Below are 21,602 nucleotides of genomic sequence, written 5' to 3' on the forward strand. Positions count from 1 at the left end.
GCCACCCGTGTGGCTGTGTGCAAATCTAGCAGTGGGAGCCTCAGCCTAACACTCCTCACCAGACAGATTAATCACAGAAATACTCAACTAGGGCCTCAGAAAACTCTGGTACGAAACATCATTTATGAATACAAACCTAAGCAGTGCTTAGAAAGTCCCTGAGGAGTTGCTCCATGAGGTGTCTTCAAGTTATCTGCAAAGTACAGGGAGCCAGCTGTCCTTGCTTGTTAAGAACATGAACAACCAGGAAAGATTCAGGGAGGATTTGTTCAGTCAGTTCCTGGCCTGTGGGGAGTAACTTGACAGTTCCTCAGGGGCCCTGCTTGAGCCAATCTCTTCTTTCAGCGGTGTGGATGCGCTCCTTACACCCTCCCCCTCAGTCAGAACTGAATGCCTGAGCCAGGGGATTTCAGGTTGTAAGTAGCACCAAATTATGGTGAGTAAAGTATTCCAATTTGTATTGTTTGAAATAAATCATTCTTTTTATTTTGTGATTAGTTCAAATGAAACTCAAAAAGTACAAAATAGTGTATGGGGAAAAATAATTTTTCGTTCCACCTCTCTCTCCCCCAACCACCCACTTGACCTCCCAGGAGGCAACTAGTGCCACCAACTTCTAATGCGTGTATCCAGAGTATCCCAGGCATCTAAAAGCAGGTTCCAGAGCAGTGGCGGAGGCTGGAAAGTTCAGTGAATATTGCTGGGCCAATGACCCATCATATGAAAAAATGGAATTGGATCTCTACCTTCACCACACACAAATGTCAGTTCTATGTGGACTAAAGTCCTAAACGAGAAAAGAAAAACCATGATCTTGGGATAGGGAAGAATTTGTTGAGACACGAAGAACACAAAGCATAAAAGAGAAGCCTGATAAACTCTTCTTTAAGAACAAACAAACTTCTGTCCCAGAAATAAAAAACGGGGACAGGATATTTTAAAAAAATGAAACTGTCACAGGACTAGTACCTGAAAATATAAAGAACACCTATAAATATCTTCTCAGACTCCTTGTTTTGGGACACTTTAAAGAACTTGACAATGCTAGGTGTTGGAGATGTGGAGTGACAGGAGCTCTGCCCTGGGTGAGGGAGAGTCAATTCAGCCCACTCCACAGGGAGCTGCAGATGAGGCTGTACCCTGAGGGTACATGCTGTCATTGGGACCACATTTCCACACTTTCTCAGGCCCTGATGGAGACCTTGCTTTGGTCACAGAATCTTCTGGAATGTTATCCTGCTGTTTGGTTTTCAAGGTGTCTATTTTCAAGCTCCTTTCTATATATGGTAAGTGATACTGTTTTTCCATTTACAAAGGTGATAAAGTTTCCACTTAGGAAGTACAGCTGTTGGTCAGAGGATTCTGGGAAGATGATGGAGTAGCACGAACCAGGAATCTGTCTCCCCGCCTGGGCAACAACTACACTGGCAGAGTCTGTCTGATATACCAATTTTGGAACTCCAGAATCATGAAGACTTGCAACTTCCAGGGGAAGACTTAGGGAAGACTTCAATACCCCACTCACAATAATGGATGAAACAACCAGAGAGAAGATAAGCAAAGAAATAGAGGACTTAAACAACACAATAAGCCAGCCAGATCTAACAGACGTATATGGAACATTCTACCCAACAACAACAGAATACACATTCTTCTCAAATGAGTGCAGAAGGGACACTGTCCAGGATAGACCATATGTCAGGTCACAAATTAAGTCTCAATAGATTTCAAGAGATAGTATTATACAATGTATCTGATCAAGATGGGATGGAGTTAGAAGTCAGTAACAAAAGGAAAACTGGAAAATTCACAAAATTATGAAAATTAAACAATACACTTTTAAACAATGAGTAAATCAAAGAAGAAGTCACAAAGGAATTTAGAAAACACTTAGAGATGAATGAAAACTAAAACACAACATACCAAAAATTATGAGATGCAGTGAAAGCAGTGCTAAGGACGGAATGTATGACTATAAACACTTACATTACAAAACAAGAAGATCTCAAATCAACAACCTAACTCTACAGCTTAAGGAACTAGATAAAGAAGAACAAACTAAACTCAAATTTAGCAGAAAGTAAGAAATAATAAAGACTAGAGCACAGATAAATGAAACAGAGAATAAAAACACAATAGACAAAATCAATGAAATAAAAAATAGCTCTTCAAAACAATCAACAAAACTGACAAACCTTTAGCTAGTTGGACTAAGAAAAAAAGAGAGAATACATAAAATACTAAAGTCAGAAATGGAAGTGGGGACATTGCTATCAACTCCATAGAAATAAAAAGGATTATAAGAGACTATTATGAACATTTGTACACCAACAAATTGGATAAACCTAGATGAAATGGAGAAATTTCTAGAAACATGTAACCTACCGAGACAGAATCATGAAGACCTAGAAAATCTGAATAAAGCTATGACTAGTAAGGAGATTGAATCAGTAATCAAAAATATCCCCAAAAAGAAAAGCCCTGGACCTGATGGCTTCACTGGTGAATTCCACCAAATGTTTAAAAAAGAACAACTACCAATTCTTCTCAAATTTTCCAAAAACATTGAAGAGGAGAGAATATGTCCAAACCCATTGTATCAGGTCAGCATTATCCTGATTATCAAAACCAGACAAAGACACCACCAGAAATCTATAGACTGATGTCCCTTATGAACATTAATGTGAAAATCCTCAACAAAACACTAGCAAACAGAATTCAGCAGCATGTGAAAAGTGGCATCATGTCAGAGTGGGATTTATTCCTGGAATGCAAGGATGGTTCAACATCTGATAATCAATCTGTGTAATACACTACATTAACAGAATGAAGGCAAAAAAACCCACACGATCTCCATTTATGCAGAAACAGCATTTGACAAAATTTTACATCCTTTCAGTGTAAAAGTTCTCAACAATCTAGGAATAGAAGGACATTACCTCAACATAATAAATGATATATGATAAATGCATAGTGGACATCACACTGAAAGCATTTCCTCTAAGATCAGGAACAAGGTAAGGATGCCCACTTTTACCACTTCTGTTCAGTCTAGTACTAGAAGGTCTAGCCAGAGCATTTAGGCAAGAAATAGAAATAAAGACATTCATATTGGAAAGGAAGAAGTAAAATTATCTCTGTTCATAGACAATGTGATCTTATATGTAAACAACCCTAAAGATTCCAACAAAAAAAGCTGTTAGAACTAATAAAGGAATTCAGCAAAGTAGCAGGATACAAAGGCAACATGCAAAAACCAGCTGCAATTCCATACACCAACAATGAGCAATCTGAAAAGAAAATTACGAAAACAATTTTATTTACAACAGCATCAGAAAGGATAAAATACTTAGGAATTAATTCAATGAAGGAGGTAAAAGACATCTACAATGAAAACTGAAAAACATTGCTGAATGAAATTAAAGATGATATGAATAAATGGAAACACATCTCAGGTTCGTGGATTGTAAGACCTGACATTACAACATCCATACTATCCAAAGCGATCTACAGATTCCATGCAATTCCTATCAAAATCCCAATGATGTTTTTTGCAGATATTGAAAAACCCACCTTAAAATTCATATGGAATCTAAAGGGACCCTGAACAGCCAAAACAATCTTGAAAAAGAAGGCCCAAACTGGAGGACTCACACTTACTGATTTCAAACCTCACTACAAAGCTACAGGACTCCCAAAGTAGTGTGGTATTGGCATAAAGACAAACATATAGACCCTTACCTGACATGATGTACAAAAATTAACTCAAAATGGGTCAAGGATCTAAATGTGAGACATGAAACTCTTTGAAGAAAACATAGGACAAGAGCTTCACAACACTGGATTTGGCAATGATTTCTTGGACAGGACACTGATGACACAGGCAATAACAGGAAAAAAATGGGCAAATGGGACTTCATGAAAATTTTTAAATTTTGCACTTCAAGAGACACTACCCTCAGAGTAAAAAGGTGGCTCACAGACTGGAAGAAAATATTTGCAAGTCATATATCTGATGAGAGATTAATATCCAGAATATAGAGAGGATTCCTAAAACTCAACGACAAAAAAGCAAACAACTCAATTCAAAAATGAGCAAAGGACTTGAATAGACATTTCTCCAAAGAAGATTTTCAAAAGACTACTAAGCAGATGAAAAGGTGCTCAACACCACTTATCATGAGAGAAATGTAAATCAAAACCAGAATAAGATACCGCCTAACATCACTATAAAAAAATAACAGAAAATGTGTTGCAGAGAATGTGGAGAAATTGGAACCCTTGTGCACTGTAGGTGGGAATGTAAAATGGTGCAGCCACTATGGAAAATAGTATAGTGCTTCATTAAAAAATTAAAATTAGAACTACCAGATGACCCAGAAATTCCACTTCTGGGTCTATACCAAAAGAATGGAAAGCAGGGTCTCGCAGAGCTTTTTGTACCCCCATGTTCACAGCAGCATTATTCACAGTAGCTAAAATGTCCATCAACAGATAAATGGATAACCAAAATGTGGTGTATACTTGATATCAAACCTGAAGTGAGTTCGCTCACCCATTGCACAGCAAGCCAATCTCTGACACTGGCTGTAGTGAAAGAAAGCAGGAATTTTATTTATTGCTCACTGCTGAGCAAGGAGAGAGGGCAGCTAACACTGAAATCCCAAACCCCCTGAAAAACTAAAAGGAAGGGTTTTCATTTGGGGTTTTAGGTAGGAGAGGGTGAGCATATGGCCTTGCTGGTCAGAGCTTTTCCACTAGCCTGTGTTTGGCCTTGAGACACTTGCAGAGAGGAGGGGGAGGAGATAACGAATCCAGGTAGCTGTCCTTGGCCATTTGTCTCCATGGTGGATAGTGGATTCCAGAGCCAGGGAGTAAGCAGGGAATGAGTGCTTTGGCTTTACCCCATATATGCTGGGTTTAATGTGGGTAAACTGACATCAGGCCCAGTATCATGACCACAACGGTCTATTATTCAGCCTTAAGAAGGAAGGAAATTCTGACACGTGCTACAACACGGATGAACCTTGAGGACATGATGCTAAGTGAAATAAGCCAGTCACAAAAAGACAAATACTGTGTGGTTCCACTTACATGAGGTGCGTAGAGCAGTCAAAATCAGAGACAGAAAGGTGAGGGGGGCTGCCAGGGGCTGGGGGAGGGGAGAACGGGCTGTTACTGTTTAAGGCGGACGGAGTTTCAGTTTCACAAGATGAAAAGAGTTATGGGGACAGATGGTGGTGATGGTTGTGTGACAATGTGAATATATTTAAAACCACTGAACTGTACACTGAAAAATGGTTAAGATGGTGAACTTTATGTTAAGTGTATTTTATCACAATAAAAAAATGCTTTTTTTAAGTAGATTTGTTGGGCAATTAATGAGATAACATACGTAAAATGGTGAGCACGTAGAAACACTTGGGCAAAACAGAGCAGGTACTGTGCATATAATTAGTAACAGCACATTCCCACACCCTTCACTAGAAGAAAGAGGTCCACCTATTTTGTGAACTATGAGAGGTTTCCTGAGAAGTAAAGAGAATCTGAGCCTGAGCTGGTCCTGGCCTGGTTGTAGAGGAGCCTGGGGGCTGGGAGGGGCTCCTGCAGACAGTGGTGGGAGGTAGGGGGTGATGGAAGGACAGTGTGAGCGTGATGTGGGGGTGGGGAGGCAGAGGGGTAAGGAGCAGGGGAGGGCAGTCATGCTTTTCCTCCTCTACGTCCCAGGGCAGGACTCAGAGGCCAGCAGGGCGCAGTTGTAGGTGGTGAGAGGACCCGGGCCCCCTGAGTGGGCGGTGCTGGAGCAGGAGGCAGAGGATTTCATGGAGGCAACATGGAGCCTTCCGGGCACCTTTAGGCATCTGCTCAGGACCCCAGTGAACCAGACCTGACCCAAGGCAGAGCCTGAGGAGCTGCCAGTGGCAATTCTGCTTCTGTCCCCTACATTAGAGCTGTGAGGCTCCCATTTATCCCCACAGGCCCAAGAGGTCACTTAAGGGTGAAATGTCAGAGCAGGCTGGCCGGGTGACCAAGGCCTGGCAGGGCAGGGGAGTAGGCATCCAGCTGCCACCCTGGGTGCCGCCTGGCTCCTGTCATGATGTGGCACCAGGTGATGGCACAGTGGGAGCAATGGGGGTGACCCACGGAAGAAGTGAGTCTACAAGGGCCGTTCCTACCGGAGCTGAGATTTGATTTGCTGGTGAAAGTTTCAGGACCTTTAGGAATTGGCTTTCCTTCCCCAGCACTGCGAGGCCACGAGGACCCCATGAAAGAGCTCCGAGTTAGGCAGGGGGCCTCTCACACGGGTCATTCTCTGGTTCAGCTCTCAGCTGCTGACTGTGGGATTGGCTCCATGGCCTTCCCATCTTCTGAGTTCCAGGAATGCACGGTTGGTGGCTCCTGCGGCGACCAGAATAGAAAACTGTCACTTGCTGAAAGAGGAAGGGACAGCAACAGCCTCAGGCCCGGTGGGTGACCTCCAGGAAATGAGGTGGGATGCAGGTGTGTGAGCGAGAGCCATAAGTTCTCTAATGGAATCTGCATCCAATAGGGGAGAGCACTTTTCTTCTGAGAGTGGAGGGGCACACACGTGTGATGGTGATGAGTCCCGGGGGATTGTGAGCATCTGTTGACACCAGCTTCCACGTCTTGAAGCTGCCTCCCCGGCAGGCACTGCACAGGACACTCGACACACGTTGTCTCCTTCAATCCACAAACAGCCCTATGAGGAAGGAGCGCTGTTGCCATTTATGGACAAGAAAACCAAGGCTCAGAAACCAAGGGATCTGTCTGAAGTTGCACAGCGAGTGAACAGCAGAAGGGAGATTCTTAACCCAGGTCCCGAGTTCACTCTATAGTCTGAGGGCTCCCCAAGGTCTCTGTTTATATTCAATGTGGGGCCAGAGGGAGGGTGACAACTGTGACAACATTAGAGATGCAGCCCTGACCCATGTGTAGCTGTCTCGTGGAAGGCGATATGCAGAAGAGAAAGCCAGAAGTGAGCGTTCAGAATGACCAGCCGCCTGAATGCTCAGCTCCTTCCTTCGGGAAGGAATCCAAGGCCAGAGGGTGGTCACAGCCCATGACTGAGGGAGACTGAGCAAGCAAAGAGCTCAGGGTGTTCACCAACCAGGCCTCCAGGGGCCGGGAGGCAGGCATCCTTGTCCCCTGCCTCAGATGTGCAACCAGCTCTGACAGTCACACCTCTAGCCTGGATCTTAGAGGTTGGAGTCATTGTGGGGAGGGAGAAGAAGAATTGGGGAGCTCTGAGATCCAAGGTCTACTGCCCCAGCCAGCTGGCTCTGCCGCATGTAGGAGTCCTAGCGTGGCAGAACGGAGGGATGTCCACGGGTCAGCAGGTGGAGCCCAAGGTGCTCGCTCGACTTTAATGGGTTTTCCAGTTACAAGTTCTATCTTCTCTGTTCTCTATTTAAGGGAAAGTGACATTCCTCTCCTACTCTCAGCCCCATCTCTCCCCCGCCCACTGATTTCCACCCCCAGAGGGAACCACCTTATAAACTGTGGCTTCTGTCCTTCCAGCTACTTATTTTTCTATGTGCTTACAAACATATTTTCTTATAAGGAAAATATGGATCATGCTATATGCATTGGTCTGCAACTTCCTCTTTTCACCTGCAAAAGACGCTCTCCTGGCCCTTCTCCTGTGTCAGCACGGGGATGTCCACTGCCCCATTTCCAGCACTGGCATGGTATCCCACAGTACGGACACAGACCTCGTGTGTCTGGGTGACTTGTCCTGTGCTGAGTGGACGTGGTCACAAAGCCTTCTGGAGAATGGGCTGTCCTTTCCCAGACCTTCTCACTCTGAGTGACTGATCAAAGCTGGGGGAGGTGGGAGAGGATGTCATGTCTCAGAGAACCTGGTAGTGCTGGGATTCTGGTTTCTCTGAGGATTAAGGGGTCGAGGGGAGATGTTGGATGTGAGAGATGATGAGGTCTGGGAAGTGATGGTCTGAGAGAATGGTGGGGTCTGGAAGGTCTTGGGTCTGCAAGGTGATGCATTTGTCAAGAGAGAAGTCTGGGAGGTGATGGAGTCTGGGGGGTGATACAGAGCCAATAGGGTCTGAATCATCTCCTATGATGCAATGGGCAGCTCTCCACAGTCAGGACTGCTCCCAGACCAGCTGAGTTGCTCAGATGAGGGTCCAGCTCTCCTCCCCACAGGCTGTGGTTGCCTTCCACCCTCTGTTTCCTGCCACGCTGTTTCCTGCCCACCTCTGGGGTACAGCTCCCTGGAGCTTCCTCCTCTGTCATCCAGGTGAGGCAGCCATGGGTCCCCTCCCTTCCTTCCAAGGGCTTGGCTGCTCTGAATCATAGACCAAGATCTGGGTCAGCCAAGAGCTTTTCTTGCCTCTTCCTTTGGGACACACTTTGTGTCATGGTTGGCAAGTTTAGGAAACCAATGGAACACAGCACGTGTGGAGTCTGAGGGTTCCTCAGCTTTCCAGAAACTGCCTGCATGCTTCACTTTCTCTTCCTTCTTTCCTTCTCTCCCTTCCTCCACTCTCTCTCCTTGTCCTTCAGCAAACACCCATGCCCCTCCCATGGACCAGGCGCTGTGCTAAGCCCTGGGCACTGAGAGCTGAGTCAGCAAGTCCCTACTCCTCTCCAGAAGAACATGCCATTCTTCTCGGCACCAAGTTTCATCCTCTACTTGGTTGAGGTTCTATGATTTTATTGTATTTCCTGATCTCAGGCTGTTCCAGATCTTCAGGCTCCTTGGGTCAATTCAAAGGCTTCTGGGCGGACCCTGGACCCCTGTTTCTTTTCTTCCAAGCTCTTGGCACTAACCAAGCATTCTGAGTCCTGAAGACACATGGGAACCTGCTGGACCCACCTCTCCTCCCCAGAGAGGACCTCACATTGGCCTTGGCAAGGGCCTCAATGACCCCCACGCTGGAATGCTTGCAGGAACAGTGGCCTCATCTCCACCACCAAGGCTCCCACACCCACCTCACTTTCTGGCCTGGTTACCTGTGCTCAGACAGCTTAGGTGCTGAATGAATGGACAAATATTGAGGCTGAATGAATGGACAAGTCACTACGTGGAAATAGAAGCTCAGAGAGGTAACAAGTCTCCTCTCTATGAGTTCTACTAGATAACAGACAGAGACGAAAACAGTTGCCTTGATTAGGAAGAATCAGGGGGTAGTAGTACAATTTCCTTTGCTATGTTTTCTAACTGAGAGCATATCTTCTCCAACAGGAAACAGAAATGCTAAGAAGAAGAATAGAGAGCTGACAGGGCCCACTGGCACGGTAGGTGGGAGGTTAGAGGTTCGCTCAGTCTCTCAGTGACTGCAGGGCAGGTGGCTTCTCTAGAAGGTGGGCTCCTGGTCATCATGAAGGGTCAGTCCCCATGGGGAGGCCTTTGGAGGAAGCCCAGGTAGGAGGATAAGTGTGAGAGTGAAAGGTGGGGCCAGGGCTGGTGCAGGAGGCATCTGCTAGATTCTGATCTTCCCTCAGCAAGTGCTTCCCCATCTAAGAAGTTCGCTGTGTGGCAAAGGCGCTCTGCAGGGGCTGTAGGTGAAACCTGGGAGGAAAGTGCTGAACTGGGGAGCAGGCAGCCAAGCCTCAACCTGCTGAGGCTGCATTCCCAGGACCCACTGGCCCAGCCCTGCTCTGTCTGATGTTTTGGGCAACTTGGGCCAAATTCCCAATGAAACTCCCTGGGCAGGTCGTGAGCTCTCACTCAGAGGTACAGGGTCCGACCCCTCTCTGGGCAGAGAAAATGAGCTCTGTCACCCTCAGAGCCAAACAGAGGACATGACTGAGCTTGACAGATGCTTTATACTCTTTGAATTTTGCCTCTTTCTCCTGAGCCCCGCCTGCCCTTGGCCTTTCCAGCTCTGCCCCAGGAGCCACCCTGCTCCCCATGGAGATCAAAGGCTCTCTGGCCTCTGGGACTCGCCCATGCTGCTCCCTGGCCTGGCACATCCCTCCTCCCTCTTCTCTGCACAGGCGCTCCTCACACTGCCCTGTGGGCATCAGTCCTGTCTCTTCTTCTCCCAGAACTGGCTGCCTATGCCTGCTTCCTTCTGCCCTGGACTCCTGTCGCTGTCCACGTTCCACCTCCTCCAGGGCACAGGTCCATCACAGGACAGCTCTCTGGTGAGCAACCACTCACCACCCTGGTTGTCAAGTGTGTGGATTTTATGCAGTAGGCACGGAGTCAGTGGGGACAGTCCACCTTCTGGAGTCCAGCGGTCCAGGTGTCCTCCCTGTGGCCTGGGCACGTTCCCTCCCCATCTGAGCCTGTAGTGTGGGGTGACAGCTGTCAGAAAGGCTCCAGTGGATTAATGAGATCATGTGGGCAAAGTGCCTATGGTCGGGCTGGGCACTTTGTAGGCCCTCAGCAGTGCTGTCTCCCCTCTGCCCCCCTGGGGTCAAGGCCGCTGGGACTCCATTAGTCCATCAGCCCAGCAGGTGCCCTTGTTGCTTCTGCCAGGAGTGGGAATCCAGGGCTGCGGCTTACTCTTAAACAGACACAGTCCCTTGGGGTCAGTGCTGGCCCAGGGCAGCTCTCTGAACTCAGCCTTCATCCAGCCTCCCAGTCCATAATGAGGGTGATGACCTCAACCTTGTGTTCCCAGTCAGGGAGGAAAGGTCCAGAGCCCTGTGAGCCGGGCAGAGATGCCTCAGGGAGCCAGTGCCCAGGGCCACGTTTGAGATGAGCATGAAGACTGGATTTGGTGGCTGCGGATGGTCTGCATGGAACACGGCATTTGACTGGCAATTATCCATCTTCAGCATGGGTTTTTTCTTTTCTGTATTGTTTGAATTTTTTTTTCAGTTTTATAGAGAAATAATCGACATACATCATTGTGTAAGGTGTACACCATGACAATTTCTTTCTGTATCTCATACAGCAGTGCTCACTGTAGTCACCGTGCTGTACACTACGTCCCTAGTACTTATTCATCTTATAACTGGAAGTTTGTACCTTTTAAGCACCTTCCTCCAATGCCCCCTCCCCCCATTTCTGGTAACTGCAAGTCTGATCTCTTTTTTTATGAGTTTGGTTGTATTTTTGTTGTTGTTTTATTTTGTTTTTTTAGGTTCCACATATAAGTGAGATCACACAGTATTTGTCTTTCTCTGCCTGACTGATTTCACTCAGCATAATGCCTTCAGGGTCCATCCATGTTGTCACAAATGGTAGGATTTCCTCATTTTTTATGGCTGAATAATATTCCATTGTCTGTATATACCACGGCTTCCTCCTCCATCCATCCATCCGCTAAGTACGGTCTTGATCAAGGGCTTGCAGCTTTGGAGGCGCAGCATCACTCAGGTTCAAGGCTGAGCTCCACCACTCACCTGCTGTGTGGCCTTGGGCAGCTACTTAACCTTTCTGAGCCTCCATCACCTCATCAGTAAAATGGGGGTCATTCTGCAGACCCCAAAAGTAAATCCCACCTACTATGATTTCCTGGCAAGTCCTGCCCCATGAATCTTTCCTTGAACACGTCCTTGTCCTCCAGTCCCTTCTCCCACTCCCAATTCCCTCCCCCGACACACACCAGCTGGAGGTGACCTCTTCCACCCTTGGGCTGGCACAGCAATCGTCACTTTCTAGGTCCTACTTTGTAGAAACCCACCCTAGGCCATGTTTTATTTTGACAGAAGTCCCAGATCCTCCCAGACTGACCCCACGTTCACACCCACTATGCTGCCAGGAGGACCGAGGACCCTGCAGTGAGTCATTATGGGCTGAGGGTGTTTTCTCATGTCCTGCTGGAAACCACAGTGTGGTCCTGTCTTCTTATGGACATGAACCCCCTACATCATTGGCTCATGGCCCAGAGCACCCTGGGGCAGCTCTGCGACATGCAGACAGACCGTCTCTACTGACCACATTCTACGTTCAAACAGAGTCATTGCGCTTCCTCCTCGGGCGGTCAAGCACCAACAAGTCTGGGTCCATCCCGGCAGAGGATGGGTATTTACTGAGCACCGTGCATGGGCTGGGGTCTTGGTTGGGCACTGAGGACATGATGTGGCAGGAAGGAGACAGGCGGATGGGGACGGTGTGGGGGCTGCCCTGCAGAGGGCAGAGTGTGGTCAGGAAGAGGACCATCAAGCAAAGATGGCAGGTGAGATGAGGGTCACAGAGAAAGGGCCCTTCCTAAATCCTTTGTGGCTCTTGGGCCTCATCAAAGGAGGCTGGAGCCCATCAGCCTCACTGGGCTGCACCAGGGAGCTGCGCCTTCTCCCCAGAGTCACAAGCCCAAGGCTGTGGAATTTAGCAGCAAAGGTTTGAAACAGCCAGCAGAAAACCCATCCAAAAGACAAACAACTTCAAGGCCAGGTGAAGATGTTACTAAGAGTTGAGAAGACCTTTGTGTGTTTAATTGGTGAATACTGACAGAGAAATTGCCAAACAGCTTTGGATGGATTTGCTTGAGTGTTATCTCACCTTCCGCCAGTTGTGGTTGTCCCCACCAAAGTCTCCTTAAGATGAAGCAGATGGACACCCTGGGTCTCAGGCCACCAAGGCCAGCAGCCCCGAGGAGGCTCACAGAGGCGCAGTGGGATGTTCTCGTTTCAGGTGCCTGGTCCCTCTCTGTGAGTGTCAGGACGGACAGCTCATGGTCATGAGAGTTTTTGCTTTTCTGAAAATGTGTCCAGGAACTGACATCTCTCCACAGGGACTGGGAAGGAAACAGAGCTGTGCAGAGGGAAAGGGTGAGGGTCCCACTGGGGAGAGGGGGCGGTGCCTGCTGGGGCTGTGGGTGCAGCCACAGAAGCGCTGGGGAATCTGAGCTGGCGGCCTGCCAGGGATTGTGGGCAGATTTTCCGCTTTAGGATACTAGGAGAAAACCCAATATTAGTACCTAAACTAAAAAAAAAATAAATAAAAAATACAAGTAAATTACTGGAGTGTGATACTTGTTTAAAAATAAAGTTAAAAAAGGATGAAGAAATTGTGGTCCAGAAAACAAAAAACAGCAGCAAAGTGTAGTGGAAAGACATGGGGAGGGGGAATCTTCCCTCTGCAGAGCCGCAAGGCCGCCCCCTCCTAGAGAAGGGCAGGGATCTGCTCTAGGAGGCCCTTCCTGTCCCTTGGATTCAGTGCAGATCGGCCCCAGCGCCGCCTCCACCGCCCTCCTCCGGGGCTGGCAGGGCTGAGAGCAGCCTCCTCCCCTCAAAGAGACACAAAGCTCCAGCACTGAGAGGAGCGGACTCAGGGTGCAGAGTTCCCAGTGCCGGCTCAGAAGGTGCAGGGAGAAGGAGTGGTGGCCAGAGGTGGTCTCGACAGCGCCCCTGCAGACCCCCAGCCTGCAGCTGCGGGCAGGACCAGGAGCTCGCCCCACTGCAAGCCTGGACGTGGAGGTCGCGCGTATTAACACACCCAGTGGAAAAATGAAGGAGAGCCAGCTTTAGGGCAGTTAAAGCAATGGGGACCCGAGCGGTGCCGCGGTGTGGGGAGTTTTGGGAGCCTAGTAATCAATGGTTATCATTCTTAAGGGATGCTGATCCCCTGAGAAGAAGGCAAAGCGAAGCGTTCCATGAAAGTGGCTTTTCCTTCTCCCCACGGGAGATGGCGCCCGGAGGTGGGACGCAGGAGTCAGGCTCCCGCCCCAGCTTGGCAAGCCCGCTGCGCGCCCTCGGGCGGTTCAGGGCGGTGCCCGAGGCACACTGGCCGGGTACCTTTGGGCGCGCGGGGCCAGCTCGGCCGGGGCGGGGCAGGCGGCGGCTTGAGCTCCTTCTTCCTGGGTCCAGGGAGCCTTCGCTCTTAATCCGCAGGCGGGGGGAACGCGCCACTGGCCTCTGAGAGCAAGCGAGCGGTCAGCGCGGAGCCGGAGCCGCGCGTCCTGTCCCGAGGCGAAGCCAGCATGCCGGCATGGCCGAGTCCAGTGGCAGCGAGGTCTTCACCACCTTCCTCTACGTGTCCTTCATCTTGGAGCTTGTGAGTGGTTGGCGCGCCCGAGCCGGGGAGGGAGCGGGATGCGTCGTGGGGCGCGCTATCTTGGGGGCTCCACACAGTGGTCGGACCAGATCCTCAAGTTGCGCGGCTCCCGGGAGCATCTGATAGCGGGGCCAGGGTGAGGCAAGTGTCCCCCACCCCAGTCGTTTGGCCCCTTCTAGACCAATGACAATGGGAGAAAAAGTCTCCAAGATTTAGGTGGAAAAACCAGATTCGCAAATGGGTCAGATGTTCGGAGCAGGCCCGGGTCCATCCGTTGCGCGCTGGTTCCGAAGCTGCGCTCCGACCCGCTTCCCATGGGCACAGAGGAAGCCCTGATGGGAGAGTGACGTCCTTGTCGAGGTGCCCAGCTTTGTCCAGGGTTAGGATTTCGTTTACAAAAATCAGCAAAAGAAGCCTGAGCATCACCAACCGAGGTTTGGGGATTGGGTTGATGTGGGAGGAACTGAATCCAGATGATTCTCTTCTGGCCTTTGAAGTTCTGGTGAGAGAACGTATTTGCCACAACTTTGATCTGGAAATAATAAAACAGGCCACGTTTGCTCCACCACAGTCATTCTGCCCTATGTGTGGAGTGATGGGAAGGGAGGGGCTAGCATGGTGGTCCAGTGCCTTGGCTGACCTTGAGCAGTAGGAAGGCCCCTACCTGTGGTTGGTCCCTCCTGAGGCTGGAGCCCCACAGCTCCCCTAGTGGCTGCGGGAAAGCACTTCCTACCCTGGGCTCCTGGTACAGTGCTCACTGTGTCACCAGGCTTCAGACCGCCCTCAACCTAAACTCCCCAGGGGCCACAGGCCCTTAGCTGGGAGGGGCTGCTGTGTGTATTCTGTGGGTGCTGAGCGATGCAGCCTGGGAGACTCTGTTCCCAGCACCCCCGCTGCAGAAGAGTTGGTTGGAAAAGAGTTTGTCCAAACCCGACTGTTTAAAAATGGGACCCAGCTTCTTCTTGCCTGATTGGAGGTGGGATGGTGTGACCAGCACAGGGAGCAGGTTCTGTCATCCGTGGAGGGTTTGGGGAAAGGGCTAAGGGGACCGAGGTTGCTTGGTGGCACCGTATCACTGCATTTGTGAGAGCTGAGTTGAGCTTACACCTGCGTGTATCCAGAGTGATGTCAAATCCTGGGGCCAGCCAGGGGCAAGGAGGTGACATCTAGAAGAAACGCTGGACAATACTGTGCCCAGCCCCACCATTTATAGATAGGGACACCCAGACACCGAGTGGGGAGGGGCTTGCACCCACTGGAACATTCTTTCCCCAAGTGGCTCCTCTGGGTGTGTCTATTCAGCGCTTGGCCTGTGCTTGCCCGAGGCTGGACGTCTGAAGATGAGCGCTCAGCGCCCAGGACACGGGATGAGTGGTCGTGGTTCCTTCAGAGGCCACTGTGTTTACAAAGGCAGATTCATGACCAAAGAGATGGTGGCTGACAGTGAGGTGTGATGGGCAGAGGGATTTTAAGCAACAAAAGGTCCTCCTAGTGTCTCTTCAGTTGTCTTAATGAGGGGCTTCCTCTGCCTTTGCAGCTGTTTGGGGAGCACTGTGACAAGAATCATGAGAGGGTGTTAGGTGGGCTTCATGCAGAAGACTCTGGCACACCTCCTTCTCCTGCCTTCACAAGAGCTGGCTCAGGTGGCAGCAGGAGATGGCGGGTGGGGGGGACCTGGCTTCACAGAAGGCACAGCCCAGTGCCCACTGCCTCCTCTCGGTGTCCCAGCCCAGAGGAAGGAGTGCCCCTGAGGGAGGGACAGACCAGCCAGTCAGGGTGGTCTGTGGGGCAATGGAGGAGCTGACCTCCACCCCCACTTCCTGGGAGATGCTGGACCCCTAGCTGTCATCTCCACATTCTTTCCTCCTCTCTAGATTGGGGATGGCTCCCAGGGAGCAGGGAGAACAGAAAAGAAAGCAGACACCAGTCCTTTAAGTTTCCTGAGCACACTTTGTACACACACAGCTGGATGTGCTTTGGTGTGTGAAAGAGCAGAGAATGAAAGGGCTGGAGGAGGCACTGGCCACCCTGGGAGAGTTTTTTAAAATTATGGACCATTACACCACAACAACAAAAAGATAAAGAAGCCAGTTAGAAAATGGGCAAAGGACTTCAATAGACATTTCTCTAAAGAAGATATACGAATGGCCAATGAGCACATGAAAAGATACTCAACATCTTTAGTCGTTAATCAAAACCAGAATGAGGTACCATTTCACATGAAATTAGGATGATTATTATCAAAAAACTGGAGAATAGCAAGTGTGAGCCAGGATGTGGAGAAATTGGAGCCCTCACACATTGCTGGTGGAAAGGTCAAATGGTTCATCTGTTGTTGAAAATGGTTTGGTGGCTCCTCAGAACAATTACCATACAACCCAGCAATTCCACGCCTAGGTTTATAACCAGAAGAATTGAAAGCAGGGACCTGAATAGGTAGATGGACATGCGTATTCATAGCAGCTCTATTCACAGTAACCAGCAGGTGGAAACAGCCAGAATGTCCCCTCAATGGATGAATGGACGAACCAACTGTGATCTATTCACACAGTGGAATATTACGCAGCCGTAGAAAGCGAGAAAGCACTGAGACATTCCACACAGTTGGAAACACTGTGCTGAGTAAAAGGAGCCAGACAGGAGGGTCACAATTTGTATGATTCCATTCATATAAAATACCCAGAATGGGCAAATCCATAGAGACAGAACACAAACTGGTGGTTTGCCAGGGTCTGGGAGGAGGGGAATGGGGAGCAACTGCGTAATGGGTGCGGGGTTTCCTTTTGGGGATGGAAATGTTTGGAATTAGATAGAGGTGGCAGCCGCACAACATTGTGAATGTGTTAAATTCCATTGAACTGGGCAATGTAAAATGGTTAGTTTCACATTATGCGAACTTCCCTTCAACTTTTAAGAAAACAAAAATTAAGAAGCATTTCATGGGCTGGCTCTGTGGCCAAGTGGTTAAGTTAGCACGCTCCGCTGTGGCGGCCCAGGGTTCGGATCCTGGGTGCGGACATGGCACCACTTGTCAGGCCACGTTGAGGCGGCATCCCATGTCCCACAACTAGAAGGACCTGCAACTAAGATGTACAACTATGTACCGGGGTGGGGGAGGTTTGGGGAGATAAAGCAAAAAAAAAAAATTGGCAACAGTTGTTAGCCCAGGTGCCAATCTTTAACAACAACAACAAAAAAGAAGCATTTCAAATATTACAGAAAAGTATATATAATACTTTAATAGGCACCCATGTAATTATCACTCAGCTTTATCAAATCTTAATATTGTGCCTTATTGACTTTTAGTATGAAGGAAATAAGCTTTTCAGGTGGCTTGTAAGCCCTGGATGTGCCGCTGTCTTACTCCCCTCCCTCCATCCTCGGGAGCCTCGGGCTGGATGTGGTGGTCCTGACGCCCAGGCAGGGTCAGCCCTTCCCTGCGCCCTGACTGCCTGTGAGCTCCACAGGCGCTGTTTTCTGTGTTTTCACACTTCATGGAAATAGTGTCGTCCTGTCATGTCCTTCTGCAGTGTGCTTTCCATGCAACGGTGTTGAGGTTTATACACGTTGATGCTATTTGTCCATTCTCCTGTCAATGGACATTTTGGCTGTTTCCAATTTGTGGCTTTTTCCTGTTGCAGACGGCATCACCAAAGAACATTCTTGTATTGGCCTCTGTGGTTACATGTTGGGAATTTCTTGGGGGACACACAGAGGATTGGACTCGCTGGGTCATAGGGAACGCACATCTTCATCTTCCCAGAGTTACCACATTGCTGTCCAAAAGGGTTATTCCAATTTACACAGCCGGGGAGCGGAGTCACTGGGAAGCTTATAAAGCTTAATTAGGCTCAGAACCGCCACTTGCTCAGGCCCCTTTCAAGATTCAGACTCATTTTCTGTTATTTTATAAAGAAGATCCCCAGGCTAACCCTGGACCTTCCCGACTCCCTCCAGCAGCAGAAGAAAGTCCCTGTTGTTCCTCATCCTGGCCACACCTGGTGGCATCAGACTTTGTAATTTTCTGCTACTCCAATGGGTGTGAAATGCTTGATTAGTTTTTTTTTTAAACATTGGCACCTGAGCTAACATCTGTTGCCAACCTTCTTTTTTTTCTTCTTCTTCTCCCCAAAGCCCCCAGTACATAGTTGTATATATTCTAGTTGTGAGTGCCTCTGGTTGTGCTATGTGATTAGTTTTTAAATCTGTCATCCAGCGAGTTGATTACTCACAGTTCCTATTTCCATGCCTGAGCTCCCAATAGCCTGGAGGGGCAGGTGTGAAACCCTTGGCCTCCAGGACTAACAGGGTGGGGCTCCCCTCCCCTCCCAAGGCAGGGACACTGCCCACCAGAGCAGGAAGGGCGATGGCTCAGGGTGGGGCCTGGCAACCTTGCCCTGCCCAGCATCCCACCCCAGAGCTCCTGCCCTCTGAAAGCTCAGGGTCCTCACGGGAGGTGGAAGGCAGCCCAGCCAGGGCTGTGACCCTGCCTCTCTGAGCCCCCGGAGCCCGCAGGCCACACTGCTGTTGCAGGCGGTGGGTCCCAGTGCACCCCACACAGGCCCTGGTGGAACGTCCAGGGTCTCCCCTCCCCACCAGCTGCACCCAGGGCTCTGCTTCTGGCCTGTTCCCTGTCCCCACCCAAGGGGGACATTCCTTTTGGAACCACAGTCTCTGTTTCTTCCTCCTCCTCCTCCCTTCTGAGCCAGGGGCATCCTGACACTGGGCCCCCATTCACAGCACAGGATGTTAACCTAGGATGCTGTTTGTCACAGCTCTGGCCAGGCCCCAAGAGGAAACTTCTCTCACAAAGCGTCAGAAGGTATCCCCCTGTCCCCGCTTTCAGAATTTGGGGAGGAAATGCCTGGAAAGGGCTTGTGAAGTCACTAACCCGGCTCCCTCCCCCCAGCCTGTGTGCAGTGCAGCCCCTGAAAGAACGGCTGGAATGGAGAGAACATTTCTTTGGACAGAGTCTGCTGGAGTGCCACCCCCTCTCCAGGGCGGGCGTCCCCTCCTCGCATGCCCCTCAGGAGCTTGGGGACTCAGAGGGGTAGGGTCACCTGGGGGAGCCACCTGGAATCGGTTTGTAGTTTCCATTCTTACAGTGAACTGGACGTAGTAGTTACTAACATGAGCCTGTGTCTGTGACCTAAGGTGACCGGGGACTTTTTATTATTAGAAAGTGACCGAACAAGTCCTGGGACCTGCCCTAGATGCTCACTTCTCTGGGAACAGTGGCCCCCAGAACCAGGATGGGGCAGTGGGGTGGCGGGCAGGGTGACAGAGCAGCTTTCTGGTGGGTGGCCCACATTCCGGCTCCACTGAGAAGGCCCCATGAGGACTCCTGGGCTGAGAGACGTAGAAGCAGAAACCTGACTTTCCAGAGCTGGGAGGAAACTGAGGCTCCGAGAGGGGCGGCAACTGCCCGGGTGCCCCGGTCTCCAGGGTGGGACTTCTTGCAGTGACAGCAGGTCACGTCCAGGTTCCTGCATTCACCCGGACACCCGGGATGAACTGTCCACAGCAGGAGGGATCGTGAACAGGGGACCCCGCCCACCTGGGAGCCCTGGGCAAGGCCTGTGTGGACGAAAATAATCCATAACCAATCTATAAATGAAAATTTGGGAGAGTTTATTCTGAGCTAAAATGTGAGGTCCGTGGCCCAGGGCCTTTCTTCCCAAAGGAAGAAAGGGTGCCAAAGAAGTGGAGTGTACAGAGTGTTTATATACCCCCAAAGAGAATGCTTCATATGTGATTGAAATGTCCTTTTACGATAGTCGCAAGACTGCTCTGTCGGCACAGCGATTGATGGACACAGCAGAGTGGCAGGTCTGTTGTCTCAAGCTGGGTGGTCACAGATGAGCTGGGTGGTCACAGGTGAGCACAGCAATCAGTTCCTAGCCTAAGGAAAGATGCTTATCCTTAAGGAAATGCCAATGTTGGGGAAGCTTGCTTTATCTTCAATCTTCAGGCCGTTTGTTCTTGCCGTAGGAAATGTTTAAAGCAGATATGCAATACATCCTCAAAGGCCATATCAGGCCCTTTTGGAAAAACAAAGTCAGGCCGAATTAGTTTTACACCAAATGGCTTCCTCATATACTCCACTATATCCTATTGCTTGTCATTTCTATTGGTCACCTGTCCCCTTCTCTCCTTCCAGGGAGTGAAGGGACAGCTCAGAGCCACTGGGGAGCTCACACCCCCTGGGACTGCTTGTCACATACACACCCTGGAGGTTCTGAGCCACTAGGGCCTGGGTGGGTCCAGGAATCTGCATTTGATAAGCACTGCCCAGCCCCCATGGATCCGGCGAGGTTTGGAGTGGGCATCAGTAGGCTAGGCCACCCCCTCGACGTTGTTATGGGGGAGAGGACAGTGGGGACAGTTCTCAGTGAGAGGCTGAGGCAGGAAGCCAGGGTCCTGAGGGTCTCCAGGGTTCAGGGCAGGCACCCTCTCTGTGCTGCCCCAGCCAGGAACCCTCATACAGTCCCCAGAGAGTGGGGGTGGCCCTGCTGCCCAGAGCAGGACAGTGGGTGAGGCTGGCCTTCCCTGGCTGTGCCCACTGACCCCTGGCCCTGTGTCGCCTTCCTGTGCTGTGGGCCTCTCTCTGTGGCTGTTTGGAAGGGGTGAGGACACTGCCCGGGTTTCTCCTTCCCCCTCTCTAAAGGGGGGAATTACAGGCAGAGGTCTCTCAGGGGTTTGTTCTGGGAGTTGAGAAGTGACTTTTCCTGTTTTCTAGAACCAGGGGCCTGCTTTGATCAGCAGTCAGTGAGTCTGAGCTGTTCTCTGGACACTAAGTGTGATGGTGGGGCTCATGTGTGTGTCATCACAACCAAGCTCCACTGAGAAAGATTTCTCTTAACCTTTCCATAAGTCACTCCTCTACCTGACCTGACACAGGTGGGGTAATCTCTCTGTCCCAGTGCTTTCAGGAGAGAGCAGGAGGGTCCCAGATGCATGGCAGGGAGAGCTCAGGCTCAGGTCAGACAGGGACAAAGGCTGACTGTTGCACCCACAGGCCCACAGAGAGTGGGAGAGCGCATTGGGCTGCTGGCCGAGGCTGGGTCTGCAGCCTTTGGAATGGATGGCTTTGCTCTGGGCTCAGGCACATCCTCTGAGGGAGGGGTTGGGGTGGCGGACTGGGTCCCCTGGGGCCTGCCTTGAGGTGGGAGGAGGCCAGCCAGTCTAGACTGGATGGGGGCTGGGGGCTGACTCCTGATTGATTCAGAGCTGAGCCCTGGCTCCCACCTCTGACACAAGCCCGTCTGGGCTCCCTCCTGGTCTCTCAAGTCTCAGTCCCTGGAAATGGTGTTTTGGACCAAAGGCCACCAAGGGCAGGCCCTGATGAGATGGCTCAGCAGGTGTCCTTCTCGGGTGCCAATGGATGAGGACAGTCCACCAAGGGCAGGCCCTATGAGATACCCCAGCAGGTGTCCTCCTCAGGTGCTGATGGATGAGGACAGTGGGTGGGCCCCCTGGTCCTTGGAGCTCTGCTGCCATGGGGAAGTGTGGCCAACTCCTCACAGGTTGCAGACTGTCCCGGGAGCAGGAGCAGCTCCCTGGGTTCTCTGCGTCCTGGGCCCTGACTTGCCTTCTGCATTCTGGTGGAAGGTTTGGTTCCTGGTTGGCTCCTGCTGGGCCGCAGCAGCATAACGACTTCCTAGAGGGA

General features: G+C 50.3%; 1 protein-coding gene and 1 long non-coding RNA gene across 4 annotated transcripts in view; one reads left to right on the plus strand and one right to left on the minus strand.

Moving 5' to 3' along the window:
* LOC139075695 (uncharacterized) overlaps positions 1 to 21,602 on the minus strand; it is a 318,375-nt gene that overhangs the window by 82,332 nt on the left and 214,441 nt on the right. The gene's annotated exons all lie outside the window — the stretch shown is intronic.
* Positions 13,133 to 21,602, plus strand: part of LOC139075692 (myelin and lymphocyte protein-like) — an 83,162-nt gene continuing 74,692 nt past the window's right edge. For 2 of the 3 annotated variants that reach the window (XM_070573600.1, XM_070573601.1), the window contains exon 1: positions 13,133 to 13,933. In XM_070573600.1, the coding sequence (XP_070429701.1) occupies positions 13,868 to 13,933 (66 nt within the window). In that variant the 5' untranslated portion in view covers positions 13,133 to 13,867. The remainder of the gene's footprint in view (positions 13,934 to 21,602) is intronic. The other variant, XM_070573599.1, reaches the window with a different exon arrangement.

This window comes from Equus przewalskii, chromosome 14 (genome assembly GCF_037783145.1).
Source record: "Equus przewalskii isolate Varuska chromosome 14, EquPr2, whole genome shotgun sequence".
NCBI lineage: Eukaryota > Metazoa > Chordata > Mammalia > Perissodactyla > Equidae > Equus > Equus przewalskii.